General features: G+C 40.6%; 1 protein-coding gene across 2 annotated transcripts in view; it reads right to left on the bottom strand.

The window, feature by feature from the left end:
- wdr7 (WD repeat domain 7) overlaps positions 1 to 22,976 on the bottom strand; it is a 244,008-nt gene that overhangs the window by 164,395 nt on the left and 56,637 nt on the right. For both annotated transcript variants that reach the window (XM_061980833.2, XM_061980834.2), the window contains 3 exons: positions 7,741 to 7,974; positions 7,222 to 7,515; positions 2,788 to 2,984 (listed from right to left, as the gene is read on the bottom strand). In XM_061980833.2, the coding sequence (XP_061836817.2) occupies positions 2,788 to 2,984; positions 7,222 to 7,515; positions 7,741 to 7,974 (725 nt within the window). The remainder of the gene's footprint in view (positions 1 to 2,787; positions 2,985 to 7,221; positions 7,516 to 7,740; positions 7,975 to 22,976) is intronic.

Genomic DNA, 22,976 nt, shown 5'->3' with positions numbered 1-22,976 from the left:
TTAAGTTTGTAGATCGAGGTTCCACTGTATTGCCTCGAGTCTTCTGTATCTGACACATTTGGAGCTAAAGTTGGGCGTTCCAACATGTGCTAAAACTCACCAGAAAACAAGCCAAAAATTAAAAGTTAAAGTACCAATGATTGTCACACACACATGAGGTGTGGTGAAATGTGTCCTCTGCATTTGACCCATCCCCTTGTTCACCCCCTGGGAGGTGAGGGGAGCAGTGGGCAGCAGCGGTGGCCGTGCCCGGGAATCATTTTTGGTGATTTAACCCCCAATTCCAACCTTTGATGCTGAGTGCCAAGCAGGGAGGTAATGGGTCCCATTTTTATAGTCTTTGGTATGACTCGGCCGGGGTTTGAACTCACAACCGCGGACACTCTAACCACTAGGCCACTGAGTAAGCCTAGTGGTTTCTACCCTGTCTATATCGGGGGGGAATTTTATTTGTAAACATCGTTTCTAGGTCCAGAGCTATAAAAGAGGTGCCAATGATGTGAGCATTAGAGAGGCCCTTTAAGGTTGATCTTCTACCCCTTTTTTCTCACTGCAGTGTTTTTCTGTGCAAGGTTGATGAAATGCCGTGTTGGTGTTACAGTAAATGGACCTCGACCTTTAGCGTTAAATCTTTTATAGCGCAATTGGCTTGGACAGACCAAATAAACAGCGTCACACACATTTCACAGCCCCAGCTGAACTTTATCTGCCGGTATGGCTGGGTTGCATATGACGTCTTATTCGTTTTTCTTCTTAATTTTTTTTTTCAAAAGCGCCAACAATACTCCATTTACATTTTGTGACTTGAATATTAACCAAGTATTAGTAATAACGCGGACAAACTATTTATAGTGGCGATGTGATCACTACCGTATGTGCCTATATTTACATCATCGAGTGGTCTGCTTTTTCCTCGCTTCCCTGCTCCTTGGAAGTTTATTGTAGATCATAAATCATGCCTCTCATCTGGAAAGCAGATGGCTGAGGATGTAATCCGACAAGTTGGTACACTTTGACAGCCATTTAGCACCCCGAACTGGCGAGAACGACACGAAGAGACGTTTGGTGTGTCCCCTCACTCCTACCCCGTATCTTTGCGAGGATTATGAGTAATTTTCATCTAAATGGGAATACATGAACATCGCAGCTACCGGCATCCTAAGGACAGCAGACCTTGTACAGTAAGTGATATATTGTTATGTTTGTTGACTCTTTTGAAGTCTGCAGTGAGTAATAATCCGTGATGATAAATGATAAAACATTTTTTATTAATGCACCGCTTATGTTTAAAATTATCAAAATACGTAAAATTGTATGTTATTATAAATGTATTTCTTATTAATTCACATATACACTTACGTCATGTATTTAAAATCCTAATGAAGGTGTTTGGATGTTTTTAAGGGCTTTATAGGCAGAATTGAGCGGCTCCCATAGCCTCCATTGTAAGCAAGCTTTTGATCGCATTTATTTATTTTTTGAATGCAAAACAAATAACATCCATCGTTATGTCTTTCATAATGATTGTGAACGATATGCAAAAAGTGCAGTTCCCCTTTAATGCTAACATAGACATTAAACGTGTTGGCATATTCGCTAATGCTAACAACGCTAGCTTAATTACATTACGATAACACGTAAAAATATGCATGAAGACACTCCGACAGATACAACACATGGGACAGTTTAGGAAGTATGAATTGTTTTAGTTATGTTGTAAAACCTACATACTTTGCTTGGAGTGATGAATGAAGAATCCTTTCAAGCAGAAATGCTATGGACGGTTATACTTCCGGTTCAAGGCACAAAACAGGAAGTACATTTTTAACCCGCAGCACCTGCAGTGAGCCAACTAATCCAAAATATGACGCAATAGCACAAACAATAACACACCTTTTCAGTGTCTGTGTCCATGTAATATGAAAACTAGGGATGTCCGATAATGGCATTTTGCCGATATCCGATATTCTCCAACTCTTTTATGACCGATACCGATATCAACCGATGTATACAGTCGTGGAATTAACACATTATTATGCCTAATTTGGACAACCAGGTATGGTGAAGATAAGGTACTTTTTTTAAAAATTAATAAAATAAGATAAATAAATTAAAACATTTTCTTGAATAAAAAAGAAAGTAAAACAATATAAATACAGTTACATAGAAACTAGTAATTAATGAAAATGAGTAAAATTAACTGTTAGTACTATTAGTAGACCAGCAGCACGCACAATCATGTGTGCTTACGGACTGTATCCCTTGCAGACTGTATTGATATATATTGATATATAATGTAGGAACCAGAATATTAATAACAGAAAGAAACAACCTTTTTGTGTGAATGAGTGTGAATGAGTGTAAATGGGGGAGGGAGGTTTTTTGGGTTGGTGCACTAATTGTAAGTGTATCTTGTGTTTTTATATTGATTTAATAAAAAATGAAGAAAAAGAAAAAAACGGGAAAAAAAAACACGATACCGATAATAAAAAAAACGATACCGATAATTTCCGATATTACATTTTAACGCATTTATCATACATACGAAACATTATGGCCGTTAGCGAAGAAAATCCATAAATTAACCGCACCTTTTATAAGCCGCAGGGCTCAAAGCATTGGAAAAAAGTAGAAGCTTATTGTCCGGAAAATACGGTAAATGACTTAAAAGGTGAATCTATATACTGTAAACTTAGCTCAGGTTCTTATGGGATGTCAACCAGGCAAGCTAAACTTCAATATGCAATGTTTTCTTATAACACAAGTGCTTATTGGCGCCCTTGTTACCTTGCTGGTGCCTTCTTCATGTGCTCCCCGACAAAGGTGGCATTGGTCATGCCCATCAGAGTGTTGGCCAGAGAGATGACGGACAGGAGGTGTTGCGTGGTAACCGCCCTTGACACGCCGTAAGTCCCCTTGCCAACGATGTCTGAAAGGGTCAGCTTCCGGCCTGTTGCAAAGGACAACTGTCGCAGTAGAGACTCCTGGAAAACAGAGGAAGGTGTATTAATTCTTAATTTGAATCGAACAACCTTTATTGTTGAACTTTCACCACTATATTAGTTTTATATCCACATTATTTTTTTAAATGTATAAATTAAATATTTAAAATGGCAGAAAAACTTCAAACTTTACAAAAGCTCAGGGCCCCTCTGTTCTTGGGGCCCCATTACAACATCCCCACATTTTTTTATTGCTTTGTTTATTTTCATATCTTACAGTGCTGAGTCTTTCATTTGTTTTGTACAATTTTCCATGTTGTCTTTTATTTGTGCACTTTCATTTTTGAAGTTGTTCTTAATTTATTGTATCAATTGATTGACCACAGCTGTGACTATGTAAGTGCATCGCTTCCTGTTGGGGATTGCACACTGACGGAGACGTTGTCGAAACTCGTCTGTGTTTGCAAAGTTAATATTAAAATTATTAGAACCGGGGTGTCAAACTTGTTTTCATTGGAGGGCCACATCGCAGTAATACATACTTGCCAACCCTCCCGGATTTTCCGGGAGACTCCCGAAATTCAGCGTCTCTCCCGAAAACCTCCCGGGACAAATTTTCTCCTGAAAATCTCCCGAATTTCAGGCGGACTCAAGTCCATAATAACAAATATTTTATTTGAGTATTAACCCACAATTTAAACAGCATACCTGCCCAATCACGTTATAACTGTAGAATGATGGAGGGCGAGTTCTTGGTTTCTTATGTGGGTTTATTGTTAGGCAGTTTCATTAACATCCTCCCAGCGCGGCAACAACACACAACAATAGCAGTCACGTTTTTCGTCTACCGTAAAGCAGTTCGTCTGCCGTAAACAGCAATGTTGTGACACTCTTAAACAGGACAATAGTGCCATCTAGTGCATTTGATGAAAGCACTTTTGTGCGTGCCACACAGCAATGCAGCATGGTTTGAAAAATAGTGACAGAGAATAGAACAAGGATGGACAATTCAACACTTAACTCAACAATGAGTAGATGAGTGTTATGTGTATGTATATGTGTAAATAAATGAACACTGAAATTCAAGTATTTATTTTATATATATATATATATATATATATATATATATATATATATATATATATATATAAATAAGAAAATACATATACATATATATATATATATATATATATATAGCTAGAATTCACTGAACGTCAAGTATTTCTTATATATATATATATATATATATATATATATATATTATCTATATATATATATATATATATATGTATGTATTATCTACATATATATATATATATATATATATATATATATATATATATATATATATATATATATATATATATATGTATATATATATATATATATATATATATATATACATATATATATATTTATATATATATGAAATACTTGACTTGGTGAATTCTAGCTGTAAATATACTCCTCCCCTTTTAGCCACGCACCCAACCACGCCCCCGTCCCACCCCGACCACCCCTACCCTCCTCCCCCCCACCTCCCGAAATCGGAGGTCTCAAGGTTGGCAAGTATGCAGTAATAGCTGCCTTCATAGGGCCACTTTTTTAAAAATGAATTACAATTATGCATGCGGGCAATAACCTATGATTAATCATCACAAAATAAGTAAATACTTTGACAGCATTGATATAAATGTGTACCATTAATCTCCTCTTACTATTACATTATTGCCTATGCACTTCATTATTAGATGTTTTCAAAAGTGACAAGCAAATGTTAAACTGTTTTTATCTTTACTAACCTATTTTTGTAATACACTATATAATGTAATATTTGGCATGATTAGATGTTTAAAAGATGCATTTTTTCCTGACAAAATTTAAATAATTATTTTCATTTAGTAAAAAAAATAAAGTATTTTATTAACACACACCTTTCCCAGGCTTTCATGGGCCTCATACTATGATAACATTATTTATTTATTTATTTATTTAATAACATTATTAACCTACTCAGTGGCCTAGTGGTTAGAGGTTCTGAGTTCAAACCTTGGCCGAGTCATACCAAAGACTATAAAAATGGGACCCATTACCTCCCTGCTTGGCACTCAGCATCAAAGGTTGGAATTGGGGGTTAAATCACCAAAAATCAACAAAAATGATTCCCGGGCGCGGTCACCGCTGCTGCCCACTGCTCCCCTCACCTCCCAGGGGGTGATCAAGGGTGATGGGTCAAATGCAGAGAATAATTTCACCACACCTAGTGTGTGTGTGACAATCATTGGTACTTGAACTTTACTTTAATGATGTGGCAGGCCACCCGGGTCTTGAGTTTGACATCTTTGTATTAGAAGGACACAAGTGTTGCTGGCCTTGCTTTTTCTTTAAGTACACTTTTTGCCGTGCACCTCTTTATTTTTGTTTTATTACGTTTTTTGGAGAGCGTATGTTTTTCCTGTATTTTCCCCAATTGACCCACCACTTCAACGCCACTGGACCTTGACCAAAAAAAGGACTTGTTCTCAGTTGATATTGACCAGAAGGTACTGCATTATGCAAAATAAACTTTTTAATGATGTTATAACTGTAGAATGCGTCTGTTTAACAGGCTATTTATCACCACAGTGATAAATAGCGGTATAGCTCGGTTGGTAGAGTGGCCGTGCCAGCGACTTGAGGGTTCCAGGTTCGATCCCCACTTCTGCCATCCTAGTCACTGCCGTTGTGTCCTTGGGCAAGACACTTTACCCACCTGCTCCCAGTGCCACCCACACTGGTTTAAATGTAACTTAGATATTGGGTTTCACTATGTAAAAGCGCTTTGAGTCACTAGAGAAAAGCGCTATATAAATATAATTCACTACACCATTAAACGAGAGAATAATCTATCATCTGCCACACTTGTTTGCTCCACTTGTTTCCTCTCCCCAGCCACTTCGTCCAGCTCTTCCCGGGGGATCCCGAGGCGTTCCCAGGCCAGCCGGGAGACATAGTCTTCCCAACGTGTCCTGGGTCTTCCCCGTGGCCTCCTACCGGTCGGACGTGCCCTAAACACCTCCCTAGGGAGGCGTTCGGGTGGCATCCTGACCAGATGCCTGAACCACCTCATCTGGCTCCTCTCGATGTGGAGGAGCAGCGGCTTTACTTTGAGCTCCCCCCGGATGGCAGAGCTTCTCACCCTATCTCTAAGGGAGAGCCTCGCCACCCGGTGGAGGAAACTCATTTTGGCCGCTTGTACCCGCGATCTTGTCCTTTCGGTCATAACCCCAAAGCTCATGACCATAGGTGAGGATGGGAACGTAGATCGACCGGTAAATTGAGAGCTTTGCCTTCCGGCTCAGCTCCTTCTTCACCACAACGGATCGATACAGCTTCCGCATTACTGAAGACGCCGCACCGATCCGCCTGTCGATCTCACGATCCACTCTTCCCTCACTCGTGAACAAGACTCCCAGGTACTTGAACTCCTCCACTTGGGGCAAGATCTCCTCCCCAACCCGGAGATGGCACTCCACCCTTTTCCAGGCGAGAACCATGGACTCGGACTTGGAGGTGCTGATTCTCATCCCAGTCGCTTCACACTCGGCTGCGAACCGATCCAGTGAGAGCTGAAGATCCTGGCCAGATGAAGCCATCAGGACCACATCGTCTGCAAAAAGCAGAGACCTAATCCTGCAGCCACCAAACCGGATCCCCTCAACGCCTTGACTGCGCCTAGAAATTCTGTCCATAAAAGTTATGAACAGGTGACAAAGGGCAGCCTTGGCGGAGTCCAACCCTCACCGGAAACGTGTCCGACTTACTACCGGCAATGTGGACCAAGCTCTGACACTGATCGTACAGGGAGCGAACCGCCACAATCAGACAGTCCGATACCCCATACTCTCTGAGCACTCCCCACAGGACTTCCCGAGGGACACGGTCGAATGCCTTCTCCAAGTCCACAAAGCACATGTAGACTGGTTGGGCAAACTTCCATGCACCCTCAAGGACCCTGCCGAGAGTATAGAGCAGGTCCACAGTTCCACGACCAGGACGAAGACCACACTGTTCCTCCTGAATCCGAGGTTCGACTATCCGGCGTAGCCTCCTCTCCAGTACACCCGAATAGACCTTACCAGGAAGGCTGAGGAGTGTGATCCCACGATAGTTGGAACACACCCTCCGGTTCCCCTTCTTAAAGAGAGGAACCACCACCCGAGTCAAAATAATTGCCCAGGCCTGCTCTAGTTCCATAATCATTTAGTTTTGCCATTACAATGTAAAGGTTCAGTCTTACCTTAAAGGTAGGCAGCATGAGGGACATGTGACCTCCCCTGGAGATCAGGCCAAAGGAGATGGGGCAGTGCGGTCTGAGCATGCCCAGTCGCTCCAGACAGATGCCGTCCAGGTGCTCGTTGAGGCCCCAGGCGTGCAGGCAGGACATGAAGAGTTTGGCCGTGTCCATTGTCAGATTGTACTCCAGGAGACTCAGTGACTTTGACTTCTCCTCACGCCTCCTCATTTCCTCCTCCTCTTCCTCATCTTCGTCCAGCAGGTGCTCTTTGATCGTCTCCTTCATCGTCTCCTTAACCTATTTGAGAAGGACGAAGCTGCAAATGATTTCATGAAGGCAATATTATCTTATGCCATACTGCTATCTGACAGGTCGTGTTTGAATAGTAGTGTTAACTGACATGTCGAGCTGATGTTTAATATTCTCCATTTTAAAAAACATCCCTTTCAGACTTTTAATGCAAAAATACAAACATAGCAAGATAGGATTGAAGCCGTGGATTCTTGTGTGTCTCTTCCTGACCTGCTTGAAAATCTTGTTGGCCAGGAAAGAGCCTCCCTTGTCAGCCCCGGCCTGGCTCTTCTGCAAGGTCTCAGGGGACACCAGCATAGGGTTCGGTCTCTGAGCTTCTTCTGTCAGCAGCTGGATGATCACCGCTTCCACGTCAAAGAACAGCACATGCATGTCGGGGTCTGTGAGGTTGGTCTTCATTGCCTGGACTACCAGTGCATTGTGGGAGTATTTTGGCGGGTTGCCCTGGAGAAGACATAAATAATAATGAAACATAATCCTGTCACTAGAATAAATAAGTAGAGTTAATAAGTGTGATCCTTAAGGACTCTGACAAGAGGCCAGAGCAACACCAGTTTAGACGTCCTGGAAATACAAGAATATTTTGACAAAACAGCATTAGATCCTCCGTTCAGTGTGTGATGGTGGCTGAACATTGCCACCTTAAGGCAGAGCGCCCTATTACACGAAAGCATGGATACTATAAAATCAGTGGTTCTCAAAACAAAGTCCGGAGGGCTGTGAATAAAACTAACTTGAAAATTGTTTTAAGTTATGTGAGCTAATTTTATTCATCTATTTTGATTATCTGGTGATCATGCATAACGCTGGTGCCACACTGCAAAAACTGAAATCTAAGTAAGATGAAATATCTCAAATAAGGGTGATATTTGTTTATTTTCTACCTGATAAGATCATTCTTCTTACCATACTTGCCAACCTTGAGACCTCCGATTTCGGGAGGTGGGGGGTGGGGGGCGTGGTTAAGAGGGGAGGAGTTTATTTACAGCTAGAATTCACCAAGTCAAGTATTTCCTATATATATATATATATATATATATATATATATATGTATGTGTGGGGAAAAAAATCACAAGACTATTTCATCTCTACAGGCCTGTTTCATGAGGGGGGATACCCTCAATCATCAGGAGATTTTAATGGGAGCATTCGCATACCATGGTTTATATAGGGCACAGAGTGGGTGGGTACAGGCTGGCGTAGGGGCGTGGTGATTGGCTCATGTGTTACCTAGGAGGTGTTTCCGTCTATGGTGGCATGCTGTTACAATTTCGCTGCGCTTGTTGAGGGATGACAGGTCTGGACGGTAAATAATAAACAGTTTCTCTTTCAAGCATAGGTTGCATCTTTTATTACCACTATTGTAAGGTGTGCTGGATGCAAGAATTTGCCATGTTATTGAATATTCAACATTATTGTCTTTGAGGTCCCAAATGTGTTTGCTGAGTTCTGTGGTATTTCGCAGGTTTTGGTTCCTGAAAGAAGCCTTGTGATTGTTCCATCTGGTTTTGAATTCTCCCTCGGTTAATCCTACATATGTGTCGGATGTGTTAATGTCCTTGCGTATTACCTTAGATTGGTAGACAACTGATGTTTGTAAGCACCCCCCGTTGAGAGGGCAATCAGGTTTCTTTCGACAGTTACAGCCTTTGTTGGTTTTGGAGTCGCTCTGTCCGGGGGCCGACGGCTCATTTGCAATTGTTTTGTTGTGGTTTGAGATGATTTGTCGTATATTGTTCATGCAGCTGTAGCTCAATTTAATGTTGTTCTTGTTGAATACTTTTCTTAGGGTGTTGTCTTTGGGAAAGTGTTTGTCAATCAGATTGAGGAATTTGTGTCCAATGTTAGTTGAGACGTTTTTGCTGTATGGGGGGTTGTACCAGATGATGTCGTTTCGTTTTCTGTTCTTTTTTGGCTGGTTTCCTGGCGTGGGTTCATAGGTGAGGGTAAAATTGTATCCGCTTTCATCAAGGGCTTTTTGGTACGGGGGGGTTGCTTGGTCAAATTCAGCTTTGCTAAAAGATGCAACCTATGCTTGAAAGAGAAACTGTTTATTATTTACCGTCCAGACCTGTCATCCCTCAACAAGCGCAGCGAAATTGTAACAGCATGCCGCCATAGACGGAAACACCTCCTAGGTAGCACATGAGCCAATCACCACGCCCCTACGCCAGCCTGTACCCACCCACTCTGTGCCCTATATAAACCATGGTATGCGAATGCTCCCATTAAAATCTCCTGATGATTGAGGGTACCCCCCCTCATGAAACAGGCCTGTAGAGATGAAATAGTCTTGTGATTTTTTTTTCCCACACATACATATATTGCGCTCTACTACGGTATCGAGCACTATTTTTTGGATAACCTTATTAAGACATATATATATATATATATATATATATATATATATATATAGGAAATACTAGACTTTCAGTGAATTCTAGCTATATATATATATATATATATATATATATATATATATATATATATATATATATATATATATATATAAATAAGAGAAATACTTGAATTTCAGTGTTCATTTATTTACACATATACACACACATAACACTCATCTACTCAATGTTGGGTTGAATTGTCCATCCTTGTTCTATTCTCTGTCACTATTTTTCTAACCATGCTGAACACCCTCTCTGATGATGCATTCTGCTTCGTCTCCTTGTTGTGTGCGCAGTTGTGCACTGCACTCTCTTAAAGCCCGAGATGTTATTGTCACATATGCATGTACAGTAGATGGCAGTATTGTCCTGTTTAAGAGTGTCACAACATTGCTGTTTACGGCAGACAAACTGCTTTACGGTAGACGAAAACGTGACTGCTGCTGTTGTGTGTTGTTGCCGCGCTGGGAGGACGTTAATGAAACTGCCTAACAATAAAGCCACATAAGAAACCAAGAACTCGCCCTCGATCATTCTATAGTTATAATGTGATTGGGCAGGCACGCTGTTTATATTGTGGGAAAGCGGACGTGAAAACAGGCTGTCGACACATCACTCAGGTCCGCTTGAATTTCGGGAGAAAATTTGTCCCGGGAGGTTTTCGGGAGAGGCGCTGAATTTCGGGAGTCTCCCGGAAAGTCCGGGAGGGTTGGCAAGTATGCTTCTCACTAAGCAGATTTTATGTTAGATTGTTGTACTTGTTTTAAGTGCTTTGGTCCTAAATGATCTCAGTAAGATATTACAGCTTGTTAGTGAGATTTGATGACCTATATTGAGTAAAACATGCTTGAAACTAGAATATCAACTGCTGCAAAGCTGTGTCATCAACACTCACAAGTATAAAACTACCTTTTTTAAAGTAATAATTTCTTATTTCAAGCATGAAAAAAAAAATCATGATGCCGAGCGCATATCATTATGTCAAGATAATGGCACTAGCGTTTACTTATTTAAGAATATTTTTCAACATATTGAGCAAAAAGAGCTCTTTTGTTTTTTTTCTACCAAGAAAAGTGCACTTGTTGTTAGTGAGAATATACTTATTTTAAGGTATTTTTGGGTTCATTGAGGTTAGCTAATTTAACTTGTTTTGGAAAGTCTTGACAAGCCGAATTTTTTTGTTGTATTGGCAGATAATTTTGCTTAGTTCAAATAAAATACCCCTAATTTTTTTAATTTTTTTTCTTGTTTTTGAACACCGACTTTCTGCAGTGTAGGGACTGAAAGTACTGACAGCCTACAGAACCAGGCCAGACACTACAAAGTTCTACAGGAGCTTAATTTAAGAAGCCAACGTATTGAGAAAAAATATCTACCGTATTTTTCGGAGTATAAGTCGCTCCGGAGTATAAGTCGCACCGGCCGAAAATGCATAATGAAGAAGGAAAAAAACATATATAAGTCGCACTGGAGTATAAGTCGATTTTTGGGGGAAATTTATTTGATAAAACCCAACACCAAGAATAGACATTTGAAAGGCAATTTAAAATAAATAAAGAATAGTGAACAACAGGCTGAATAAGTGTACGTTATATGAGGCATAAATAACCAACTGAGAACGTGCCTGGTATGTTAACGTAACATATTATGGTAAGAGTCATTCCAATAACTATAACATATAGAACATGCTATACGTTTACCAAACAATCTGTCACTCCTAATCGCTAAATCCCTTGAAATCTTATACGTCTAGTCTCTTACGTGAATGAGCTAAATAATATTTGATATTTTACGGTAATGTGTTAATAATTTCACACATACAGTAAGTCGCTCCTGCGAAAAACTGCGACTTATAGTCCGAAAAATATGGTAATTTTTTTTTCCTGTTAAGAAAAGTGCACTTGTTATTATTAGTGATAATATACTTATTTTAAGGTATTTTTGGGTTCATTGAGGTTAGCTAATTTTACTTGTTTTGGAAAGTCTTGACAAGCCGAATTTTCTTGATCTATTGGCAGATAATTTTGCTTAGTTCAAGTAAAATACCCCTAATTTTTTTTTTTTTTTTTTGTTTGTTTGTTTTTGAACACTGACTTTTTGCAGTGCAGTAACTCATACACTAGTTTGTACAGATGAAGAAATATCATCAGGTTCTCAAAAGTATTTTAATTTGGGGGGTCAAATGAGAGAAAATAGTTGAGAACCAGTGTTATAGAAAAAACATTAAAACATACAAATGAAGAAACTACTCTGTTTATATTTATATATACCAAATGACTGAGATGCTATGACTGTAAAGTATTTCTTCAATACAGTGATACCTTGTATTGTGTTCCCCATAAGAAACAATCCAATTCATACCATAGTTATTAACAAAAAAAGTGGGAAAAAAACATATGATAGTAAATGTGAATAATTTATTCCTGTGTTATGCTCAAACGAGGTGAGGCATTGATGCTTTTAAAGTTTTTAATTATTTTATCTGAATATATACATATATACATATATATATATGTACGTATATATATATATATATATATATATATATATATGTACATATATATGTACGTATATATATATATATATATATGTATGTACATATATATGTACGTATATATATATATATATATATGTACATATATATATACATATATATATATATATATATATACGTATATATGTACGTATATATATATATATATATATGTACATATATATATACATACATATATATATATATATATATATATACACGTGTATATATATATGTACATATATATGTACGTATATATATATATATATATATATATATATGTACATATATATATATATATATATAAACATATATATATATATATATATATATATGTTTATATATATATATATATGTATAGTCTCTACTCTTGAACGCATCTAAATATTCCCCTCAATTCCCCCAAAAAACGGATGAACTCGCTGGACTATAAAGACAATATAACATACATCCGTAACGTGGATGCAAAAGTGCAATATATTTATCTGCACAGTAATCTATTTATATCTGTCTTTTGTAAATGTAAACACTCTGCACCTTATTGCACTTTTATCCTGCATTATAATGAGCTAATGCAACGAAATGTCGTTCTTATCTGTACTGTAAAGTTCAAATTTGAACAACAATAAAGAAGTCTAAGTCTAGGCCTAAATGTATTTCCTTTAATTGTAACAGGTTGCTCATAGAGATGATAAGAAAAAAAGGGATTTACTCAATTTCATAAAAACATTATCAAATATCAATCCGCGGGGAAAACCCAGGACACGTTGGGAAGACTATGTCTCCCGGCTGGCCTGGGAACGCCTCGGGGTCCCACAGGAAGAGCTGGACGAAGTGGCTGGGGAGAGGGAAGTCTGGGCTTCCCTGCTTAGGCTGCTGCCCCCGCGACCCGACCTCGGATAAGCGGAAGAAGATGGATGGATGGATGGATTATCAAATATTTATTGGTCTCATTTATTTGCTTTGACAAAATAAATACAAATACAAGTTTTTCTCACCTTTACGTTGTTTATTTGTCAGCACTATCTATACTCTACGAAAATTGACTTTGTATGATCACCTCCGTTTTGTCTTAAAAGTCCATCTTAGAGAAGTATTTCATCTTGGATATACAGTACAGGCCAAAAGTTTGGATACACTTTCTCAATCAATGCGTTTTCTTTATTTTCATGACACATATGTTTGTGTGTGTGTGTATATATGTCTCTGTCTGTGTGTGTGTATATATATATATATATATATATATATATATATATATATATATATATATATATATATATATATATATATATATATATATATATATATATAATCTAAGTCACAGCAGCTCAGACGAGGCACCAAGCAGTGTGGGTGGGGAGCGTTTCCACAGAGCGGCCAGCCTGAAATGCGGGTGTCAGGGACAGACGCGTAAGGAGATTTTTACAACAAAGTTCTAAAGCTTAGTGATATATCAGATGTATTAGATAGTAGGTGGGGGTTTTTTAACCTTCGCGTTCATATTTCGCTGTGTTTGTTGCGTTTGTGGTGCGTTTCGCTTGATTGTAAAATATGTCGATGGAGAGGGGGTGTGACGTATGTTGTCAATATTCAGTGTTTTATCATTCATAGTTAATACTGTAAATCCCACATTCTTTATTTTCATGTACATTCTGGGTGTCTCATTCAGTAAAAAAAAATTTAAATTCCATTCCTTTTTTTGAGGTGGTCTGTCATAACGTTTTTAGTAGAGATGTCCGATAATATCTGACTGCCGATATTATCAGCCGATAAATGCTTTAGGAAATTATCGGTATCGGTTTCAAAAAGTAAAATTTATGACTTTTTAAAACGCCGCTGTGTACACGGACGTAGGGAGAAGTACAGAGTGCCAATAAACCTTAAAGGCACTGCCTTTGCGTGCCGGCCCAGTCACATAATATCTACGGCTTTTCACACACACAAGTGAATGCAAGCATACTTGGTCAACAGCCATACAGGTCACACTGAGGGTGGCCGTATAAACAATTTTAACACTGCTACAAATATGCGCCACACTGTGAACCCACACCAAACAAGAATGACAAACACATTTCGGGAGAACATCCGCACCCTAACGCAACATAAACACAACAGAACAAATACCCAGAACCCCTTGCAGCACTAACTCTTCCGGGACGCTACAATATACACCCCCCCCGCTACCTAACCTGCTGTTTTGAGGCATGTTAAAAAAACTAATGCACTTTGTGACTTCAATAACAAATATGGCAGTGCCATGTTGGCATTTTTTTCCATAACTTGAGTTGATTTATTTTGGAAAACCTTGTTACATTGTTTAATGCATCCAGCGGGGCATCACGACAAAATTAGGCATAATAATGTGTTAATTCCACGACTGTATATATCGGTATCGGTTGATATCGGAATCGGAGTTGGACAATATCGGAATATTGGCAAAAATTCCATTATCGGACATCTCTAGTTTTTAGCATTCAATCAGACGTTATAGTTAGGTTTTGTATTAGTGTTCCTAAAAATAGGACCCAAGCACACATACTGTACAGCAGATGTTCACAGCTTACATATATATGTATGTATAGATAGTGTCAGAGGCAGATATTTACATATATCCGAATTTAAGTGTTACTTCTTTTATTTCATAGTCATATTTGAAAACAGCTCGTGTTTTTCCATTTGTTCTCGTTCTGTTTGTCTGCAAGTAAACTGTGTGTGTTAACCTTGAAGCTTTGGAATGTTAGAAAGAGCGATAATGGGCATTTGTTTTGGCTAGAGAGACATGACTGCCAGGGACTTAAGAGGGGAGAGGGTTTGGTCGGGGGGGGGGGGCAGACCATCTTAGCGGCGCAATTGAATGTTCTATGTTGGACTGGTCTCAATGTATATCTGCAAATCTTTGCAAATATATTACAAAATACCTATTCTGTCTCTGGTGGTTTTTCAACTCAGCTTTAAGTGTCGTAAAGAGCTTGGGAGCGACTTGTGACTTGAATTCCCTGGGAGGAACAACTGGTCCAAAACGCAACAGATAGATAGATAGATAGTAGAGATGCGCGGTTTGCGGACACAACCGCGGAGTCCGCGGATTATCCGCGGGTCGGGCGGTTGAAATAAAAAAAAAATTAGATTTTATCCGCGGGTCGGGTCGGGCGGTTGAAATAAAAAAAAATTAATTTTAAATAGATTCAGGCGGGTGGCAGTTAAACCAATTCGGAAATATATATACATAGTTAAATGTTGTTACCCACATACGAAAAACGAGCAGGCACCTGCAGCATATGCCACAACAGAAGAAGAAAAAAAAAAGAGATGGACACTTTTACGGAGCGGAGAAGGGATGCCTCGCCGGGGTCCGGGACCGAGGCCTCTTCCCCCGAGAGGGCCCCACCGGGAGCCGTAGCTGAGGTGATCCGCGAGAAGGGCCCGACGCACGTCCAGGGTCACCACCGCGCCCACCGCACCGACACCCCGCCTCGTCCGCCTTCGCCGCGGCCGGCGTCACGCGCAGCATGTAAGCAGCTTACCTGCCCGCCACCCCCGTGGCCGGGGGCTCGTAACAGGGGTCACTCCGCGCGCTCCGCCCGCGCAGCTTACCTGCCCGCCACCCCCGTTGCCGGGGGCGCGTAACAGGGGTCACTCCGCGCGCAGTGCGCTCACGAAAGGGGTGGGGCTCACCCTGGTGAGCCGAGTGGGCCACTTTTGGTAAGCAGAACTGGCGCTGCGAGATGAACCGAACGCCGGGTTAAGGCGCCCAATGCCGACGCTCATCAGACCCCAGAAAAGGTGTTGGTTGATATAGACAGCAGGACGGTGGCCATGGAAGTCGGAACCCGCTAAGGAGTGTGTAACAACCCACCTGCCGAATCAACTAGCCCTGAAAATGGATGGCGGTGGAGCGTCGGGCCCATACCCGGCCGTCGCCGGCAGCGAGAGCCGCGAGGGCTAGGCCGCGACGAGTAGGATGGCCGCCGCGGTGCGCGCTGAAGCCTCGGGCGCGAGCCCGGGTGTAGCCGCCGCGGGTGCGAGGGACATCGCACCTCCACGCGCTTGGAGGTGCGCTCAGCGCGGCTCCCAGATGATTGCGCACTGGTGTGCGTCTGGGCCGTGACAGCGTGGCACTCGAATGTCTCTGCTGCATTGGATCAGTCTCCTTTCTTTAACAGGCAAAAGCTTTATAACCTCACTAATGCCTTGCATCGTCTATATTAGATATATAACAACGGGTGGGTGCGGGCGGGTGCGGTTTTGATTAAATGTTAGAAACGGGTGGATGGCGGATGGTTGACGACTTTTGTGATGCGGTTGCGGATGAAATAATTGCCTATCCGCGCATCTCTAATAGATAGATAGATAGATAGATAGATATACCGCCCCCCCAGACACAATTTTTTCTCTAAATTTGCCCCCTCGAGTTAAAATAATTGCTTAGGCCTGCACAAGCCTAATGTTACATTTGTGCACAAATTTAGATATTTTTACTCAAGTAAATTACAAAAAAAAAAAAAGATTGTACTCATTCCGAAAATACATTTATAACACAGTTTGATGGACAAATATAAAACATTTTTATGGTTTTATTATATTGCCTCCACTGCCTACCCTCTCTTATTTACACTGCATGTTGTACTTACGATATCGTACTTTTATCACGCCAAACAAAAACTAAACTACCGGTAGGTTGAACAGAAATGCCAGAGGACAAACTCAAAGTCACATATTGACTTCCTTACACCAGACTAAAAACTGCAACTGTAAACACGCACAGATGATGGCTTACAGCTGACTGGGTGTAGTGTTTGCGTTGATAGTCTGACATTTCATGATCATTATCTGTCATCAGATACGGCAGGGGGTAGCACACAACCACTCACAGGGGGGATAGTGGATGGTTTTGACCCGTAATGTTTATAGTTATGAGCGAGTAATGACCATGGGGTGGGAGGCAACAACAACGAAACACAATAATGACTTTGGGGAACCATGGGGGGGAAACAGCTGTTGTTGTGTGTTGGCCTGTTCAGAAGAGACCTGTGATTATGGGGAGTTATTGGAGAAAAATCCTGGGAGACCTTTTTATTAAACACACAGCAGAAGCGGAAAGAAAAAGACAAAGTCACCCAAGCAACAGACAATAAGAAGGAGGTACCCATTTGCTATGAATTCTTCCTTAGAAAGTTTTGGAACAATTGATGTAATGATATGAAAATTTCATCTCAAGGTTATTTTGACCAAATGATCAGTTATTACCACAATATTGTTGAATGTGCTCGACAATATATTCATATAAGATATGTTTGTGCTGGAGATGTCCCAAATCCAATCATGAGATCAGATCGGGGCCGATATTTGCCTTTTTTAGATGATTGCCGATCGTCTGATGAGCTGCCGAAACCAGCCGATCTTTACCGCAGCTTTAACCCAGTGTTTACAAGCTGAAGGTTGTACTCAAGTGAAAGGTTCTTTCCAAAACGATGAAGGCTCAGGGAGACATAGTCACATTTCCATATTGCTTGTTACGTGAATTCCAGAAGGGTCCTTGTCTTGCAAAATCATCGGCTCAAATTTGAGATCAAGCTGCAAGGAATGCATTGTCTATCCACAGCGAGAAGCCACTTCTAAGATACTAATCCTCACCAACATGATAGAAAAAAAAAAACTACATTTCTTCCAAGTCTCTCTGGAGGACAAGAGGAAAATGAATGGCTACGCGCACACACACACACACACACACACACACACACACACACACACACACACACACACACACACACACACACACACACACACACACACACGCACACACGCACACACGCACACACACACACACACACACACACACACAAACACACACTTCTTGTATTTGTTAACTTCTTGAGACCTCCGAAAAATGCCTACCTCTTTAGGACCATCCTTTCAAGATATATTAAAATTTTTATTTACAACATTAATAATATATACATAATATGCAAATATAAAAATGGTAAGCTTTTAGTAATTTTTTTTTTTAATGTGTTGCTTGTAATTGATTTTTAATCATTATTTACTTCAAGTTATTACAGTATGTCTCTATATAATTTTTTTAATTAATTTTGGCCAAAGGGAGCGCATTTCAATTTCTTACACAAACTTGTTATTATATATGTTGGCCAGAGGGGGCGCACTTCAAATTCTACACACACTTGTTATTACATATGTTGGCCAGAGGGGAGCACATCAAATTTTTGCACACACTTGTTATTACATATCTTGGCCAGAGGGGGAGCACTTCAAATTTTCGCACACACTTGTTATTACATATGTTGGCCAGAGGGGGCGCACTTCAAATTTTCACACACACTTGTTATTACATATGTTGACCAGAGGGGGCGCACTTCAAATTTTCACACACACTTGTTATTACATATGTTGGCCAGAGGGGGAGAACTTCAAATTTTTACAGACACTTATTATTACATATGTTGGCCAGAGGGGGCGCACTTAAAATGTCTACACACACTTGTTATTACATATGTTGACCAGAGGGGGAGAACTTAAAATTTTTACAGACACTTGTTATTACATATGTTGGTCAGAGGGGGCGCACTTCAAATGTCTACACACACTTGTTAATACATATGTTGGCCAGAGGGGGAGCACTTCAAATTTTTGCACACACTTGTTATTACATATCTTGGCCAGAGGGGGAGCACTTCAAATTTTTACACACACTTGTTATTACATATGTTGGCCAGAGGGGACGCACTTCAAATGTCTACACACACTTATTACATATGTTGACCAGAGGGGGCGCACTTCAAATTTTCGCACACACTTGTTATTACAAATGTTGGCCAGAGGGGGTGCACTTCAAATTTTCACACACACTTGTTATTACATATGTTGGCCAGAGGGGGCGCACTTCAAATGTCTACACACACTTGTTATTACATATGTTGACCAGAGGGGGCGCACTTCAAATTTTTACACACACTTGTTATTACATATGTTGGCCAGAGGGGACGCACTTCAAATGTCTACACACACTTGTTATTACAAATGTTGGCCAGAGGGGGCGCACTTCAAATGTCTACACACACTTGTTATTACATATGTTGGCCAGAGGGGGAGAACTTCAAATTTTTACAGACACTTGTTATTACATATCTTGGAAAGAGGGGGAGCACTTAAATTGTTTACACACACTTGTTATTACATATGTTGGCCAGAGGGGGAGCACTTCAAATTTTTACAAACACTTGTTATTTCATATGTTGGCCAGAGGGGAGAACTTCAAATTTTTACAGACACTTATTATTACATATGTTGGGCAGAGGGGGCGCACTTCAAATGTCTACACACACTTGTTAATACATATGTTGGCCAGAGGGGGAGCACTTCAAATTTTTGCACACACTTGTTATTACATATCTTGGCCAGAGGGGGAGCACTTCAAATTTTTACACACACTTGTTATTACATATGTTGGCCAGAGGGGACGCACTTCAAATGTCTACACACACTTATTACATATGTTGACCAGAGGGGGCGCACTTCAAATTTTCGCATACACTTGTTATTACAAATGTTGGCCAGAGGGGGTGCACTTCAAATTTTCACACACACTTGTTATTACATATGTTGGCCAGAGGGGGCGCACTTCAAATGTCTACACACACTTGTTATTACATATGTTGACCAGAGGGGGCGCACTTCAAATTTTTACACACACTTGTTATTACATATGTTGGCCAGAGGGGACGCACTTCAAATGTCTACACACACTTGTTATTACAAATGTTGGCCAGAGGGGGCGCACTTCAAATGTCTACACACACTTGTTATTACATATGTTGGCCAGAGGGGGAGAACTTCAAATTTTTACAGACACTTGTTATTACATATCTTGGAAAGAGGGGGAGCACTTAAATTGTTTACACACACTTGTTATTACATATGTTGGCCAGAGGGGGAGCACTTCAAATTTTTACAAACACTTGTTATTTCATATGTTGGCCAGAGGGGAGAACTTCAAATTTTTACAGACACTTGTTATTACATATGTTGGCCAGAGGGGACGCACTTCAAATGTCTACACACACTTGTTATTACATATGTTGACCAGAGGGGGCGCACTGCAAATTTTCGCACACACTTGTTATTACATATGTTGGCCAGAGGGGGCGCACTTCAGATGTCTACACACACTTGTTATTACAAATGTTGGCCAGAGGGGGCGCACTTCAAATGTCTACACACACTTGTTATTACATATGTTGGCCAGAGGGGGAGCACTTCAAATTTTTGCACACACTTGTTATTACAAATGTTGGCCAGAGGGGGCGCACTTCAAATTTTCGCACACACTTATTATTACATATGTTGGCCAGAGGGGGAGAACTTCAAATTTTTACAGACACTTGTTATTACATATGTTGACCAGAGGGGGCACACTGCAAATTTTCGCACACATTTGTTATTACATATGTTGGCCAGAGGGGAGAACTTCAAATTTTTACACACACTTGTTATTACAAATGTTGGCCAGAGGGGGAGCACTTTTAAAACAGACAGTCAATTTGAAAAGTCCCTCCTTTTTGGGACCACCCTAATTTTGATAGATTTCACCACCAGATTTTTAGTTTTTTATAATGTGCTTAAGGCCGATGACAAATGAGTCACAAACCACAGATGGGCAGTCACATTTATCTCACAAGTAAGTTTGCATTTCTACAACAACACGCAAAAGGCACAACAGTATACATGCACTGTTTGGCAAAAGTCAAAGGCTTGATTTGTCAGTGTTTTAAGAAGACACGAGAAGATGAACATTGTCGGTTTCTCTGGAAATGTGGGCAAATTGTTGTTTTTTGCTTTTTGAAAAGGTCGATCTATAGGAAAAACTAATATTTTTTTAATTATTTTTTTCCTACCCTGACATTTAAAAACCATAACAGTGGTTTGTTGTCAATGTCAACATCCACACAGTCACACAAGGTTACACTCATGGGCAGATAGCGGTCTGAAACCACAGACCAATTGAAACTCTGTTGGAGATTAAGCAAAGGTCAACATATAGCTTCTTCTTGTACATTCTGTTATGTGTTGTAATGAGAGTTTGTCTTTTTCCTGTACAGCACCAGTGTGCTTACTTACACAGTAAATGCATTATGCTTGTATAGCGCTTTTCTACCTTTAAGGTAATCAAAGCGCTTTGACACCATTTCCACATTCACCCATTCACACACTGATGGCGGAAGCTGCCATGCGAGGCCCTAACCACGACCCATCACAAGCAAGGGTGAAGTGTTTTGCCCTAGGACACAACGGATGTGACGAGGATGGCATTGTCTTGCTGAAATAAGCAGGGGCGTCCATGGTAACGTTGCTTGGATGGCAACATATGTTGCTCCAAAACCTGTATGTACCTTTCAGCATTAATGGCCCCTTCACAGATGTGTAAGTTACCCATGTCTTGGGCACTAATACACCCCCATACCATCACAGGTGCTGGCTTTTCAGCTTTGCACCTATAGCAATCCGGATGGTTCTTTTCGTCTTTGGTCCGGAGGACACGACGTCCACAGTTTCCAAAAACAATTTGAAATGTGGACTCGTCAGACCACAGAACACTTTTCCACTTTGTATCAGTCCATCTTCGATGAGCTCAGGCCCAGCTAAGCCGACGGCGTTTCTGGGTGTTGTTGATAAACGGTGTTCGCCTTGCATAGGAGAGTTTTAACTTGCACTTACAGATGTAGCGACCAACTGTAGTTACTGACAGTGGGTTTCTGAAGTGTTCCTGAGCCCATGTGGTGATATCCTTTACACACTGATGTCGCTTGTTGATGCAGTACAGCCTGAGGGATCGAAGGTCACGGGCTTAGCTGCTTACGTGCAGTGATTTCTCCAGATTCTCTGAACCCTTTGATGATATTATGGACCGTAGATGGTGAAATCCCTAAATTCCTTGCAATAGCAGGTTGACAAAGGTTTTTCTTAAACTGTTCAACAATTTGCTCACGCATTTGTTGACAAAGTGGTGACCCTCGCCCCATCCTTGTTTGTGAATGACTGAGCATTTCATGGAATCTACTGTTATACCCAATCATGGCACCCACCTGTTCCCAATTTGCCTGTTCACCTGTGGGATGTTCCAAATAAGTGTTTGATGAGCATTCCTCAACTTTATCAGTATTTATTGCCACCTTTCCCAACTTTTTTGTCACGTGTTGCTGGAACCTGGAACCCTCAAGTTGCTGGCACTGCCGCTCTACCACCCAAGCCACGCTGCCCCCAGTACGAACATACATGGGTGTTTACACAATTAACAGAAACGCATACAGTGTTTGCCACATTTATTTGTGGCGGGCCATTTCAAATATATCGGTCTCCTCCTCTTCGCCCAATCTTATAAATACATTATAATGGGACTCTCTGTGAGATACAAATATGTACAGTAGGTCAGTGTTTTTCAACCACTGTACCGCGGCACACTAGTGTGCCGTGAGATACAGTCTGGTGTGCCGTGGGAGAGT

The sequence above is a fragment of the Nerophis lumbriciformis genome, linkage group LG20, assembly GCF_033978685.3.
Source record: "Nerophis lumbriciformis linkage group LG20, RoL_Nlum_v2.1, whole genome shotgun sequence".
NCBI classification, from domain to species: domain Eukaryota; kingdom Metazoa; phylum Chordata; class Actinopteri; order Syngnathiformes; family Syngnathidae; genus Nerophis; species Nerophis lumbriciformis.
Note: the sequence above shows the minus strand (reverse complement) of the source record. Positions and strands in the feature narration are given on the sequence as shown.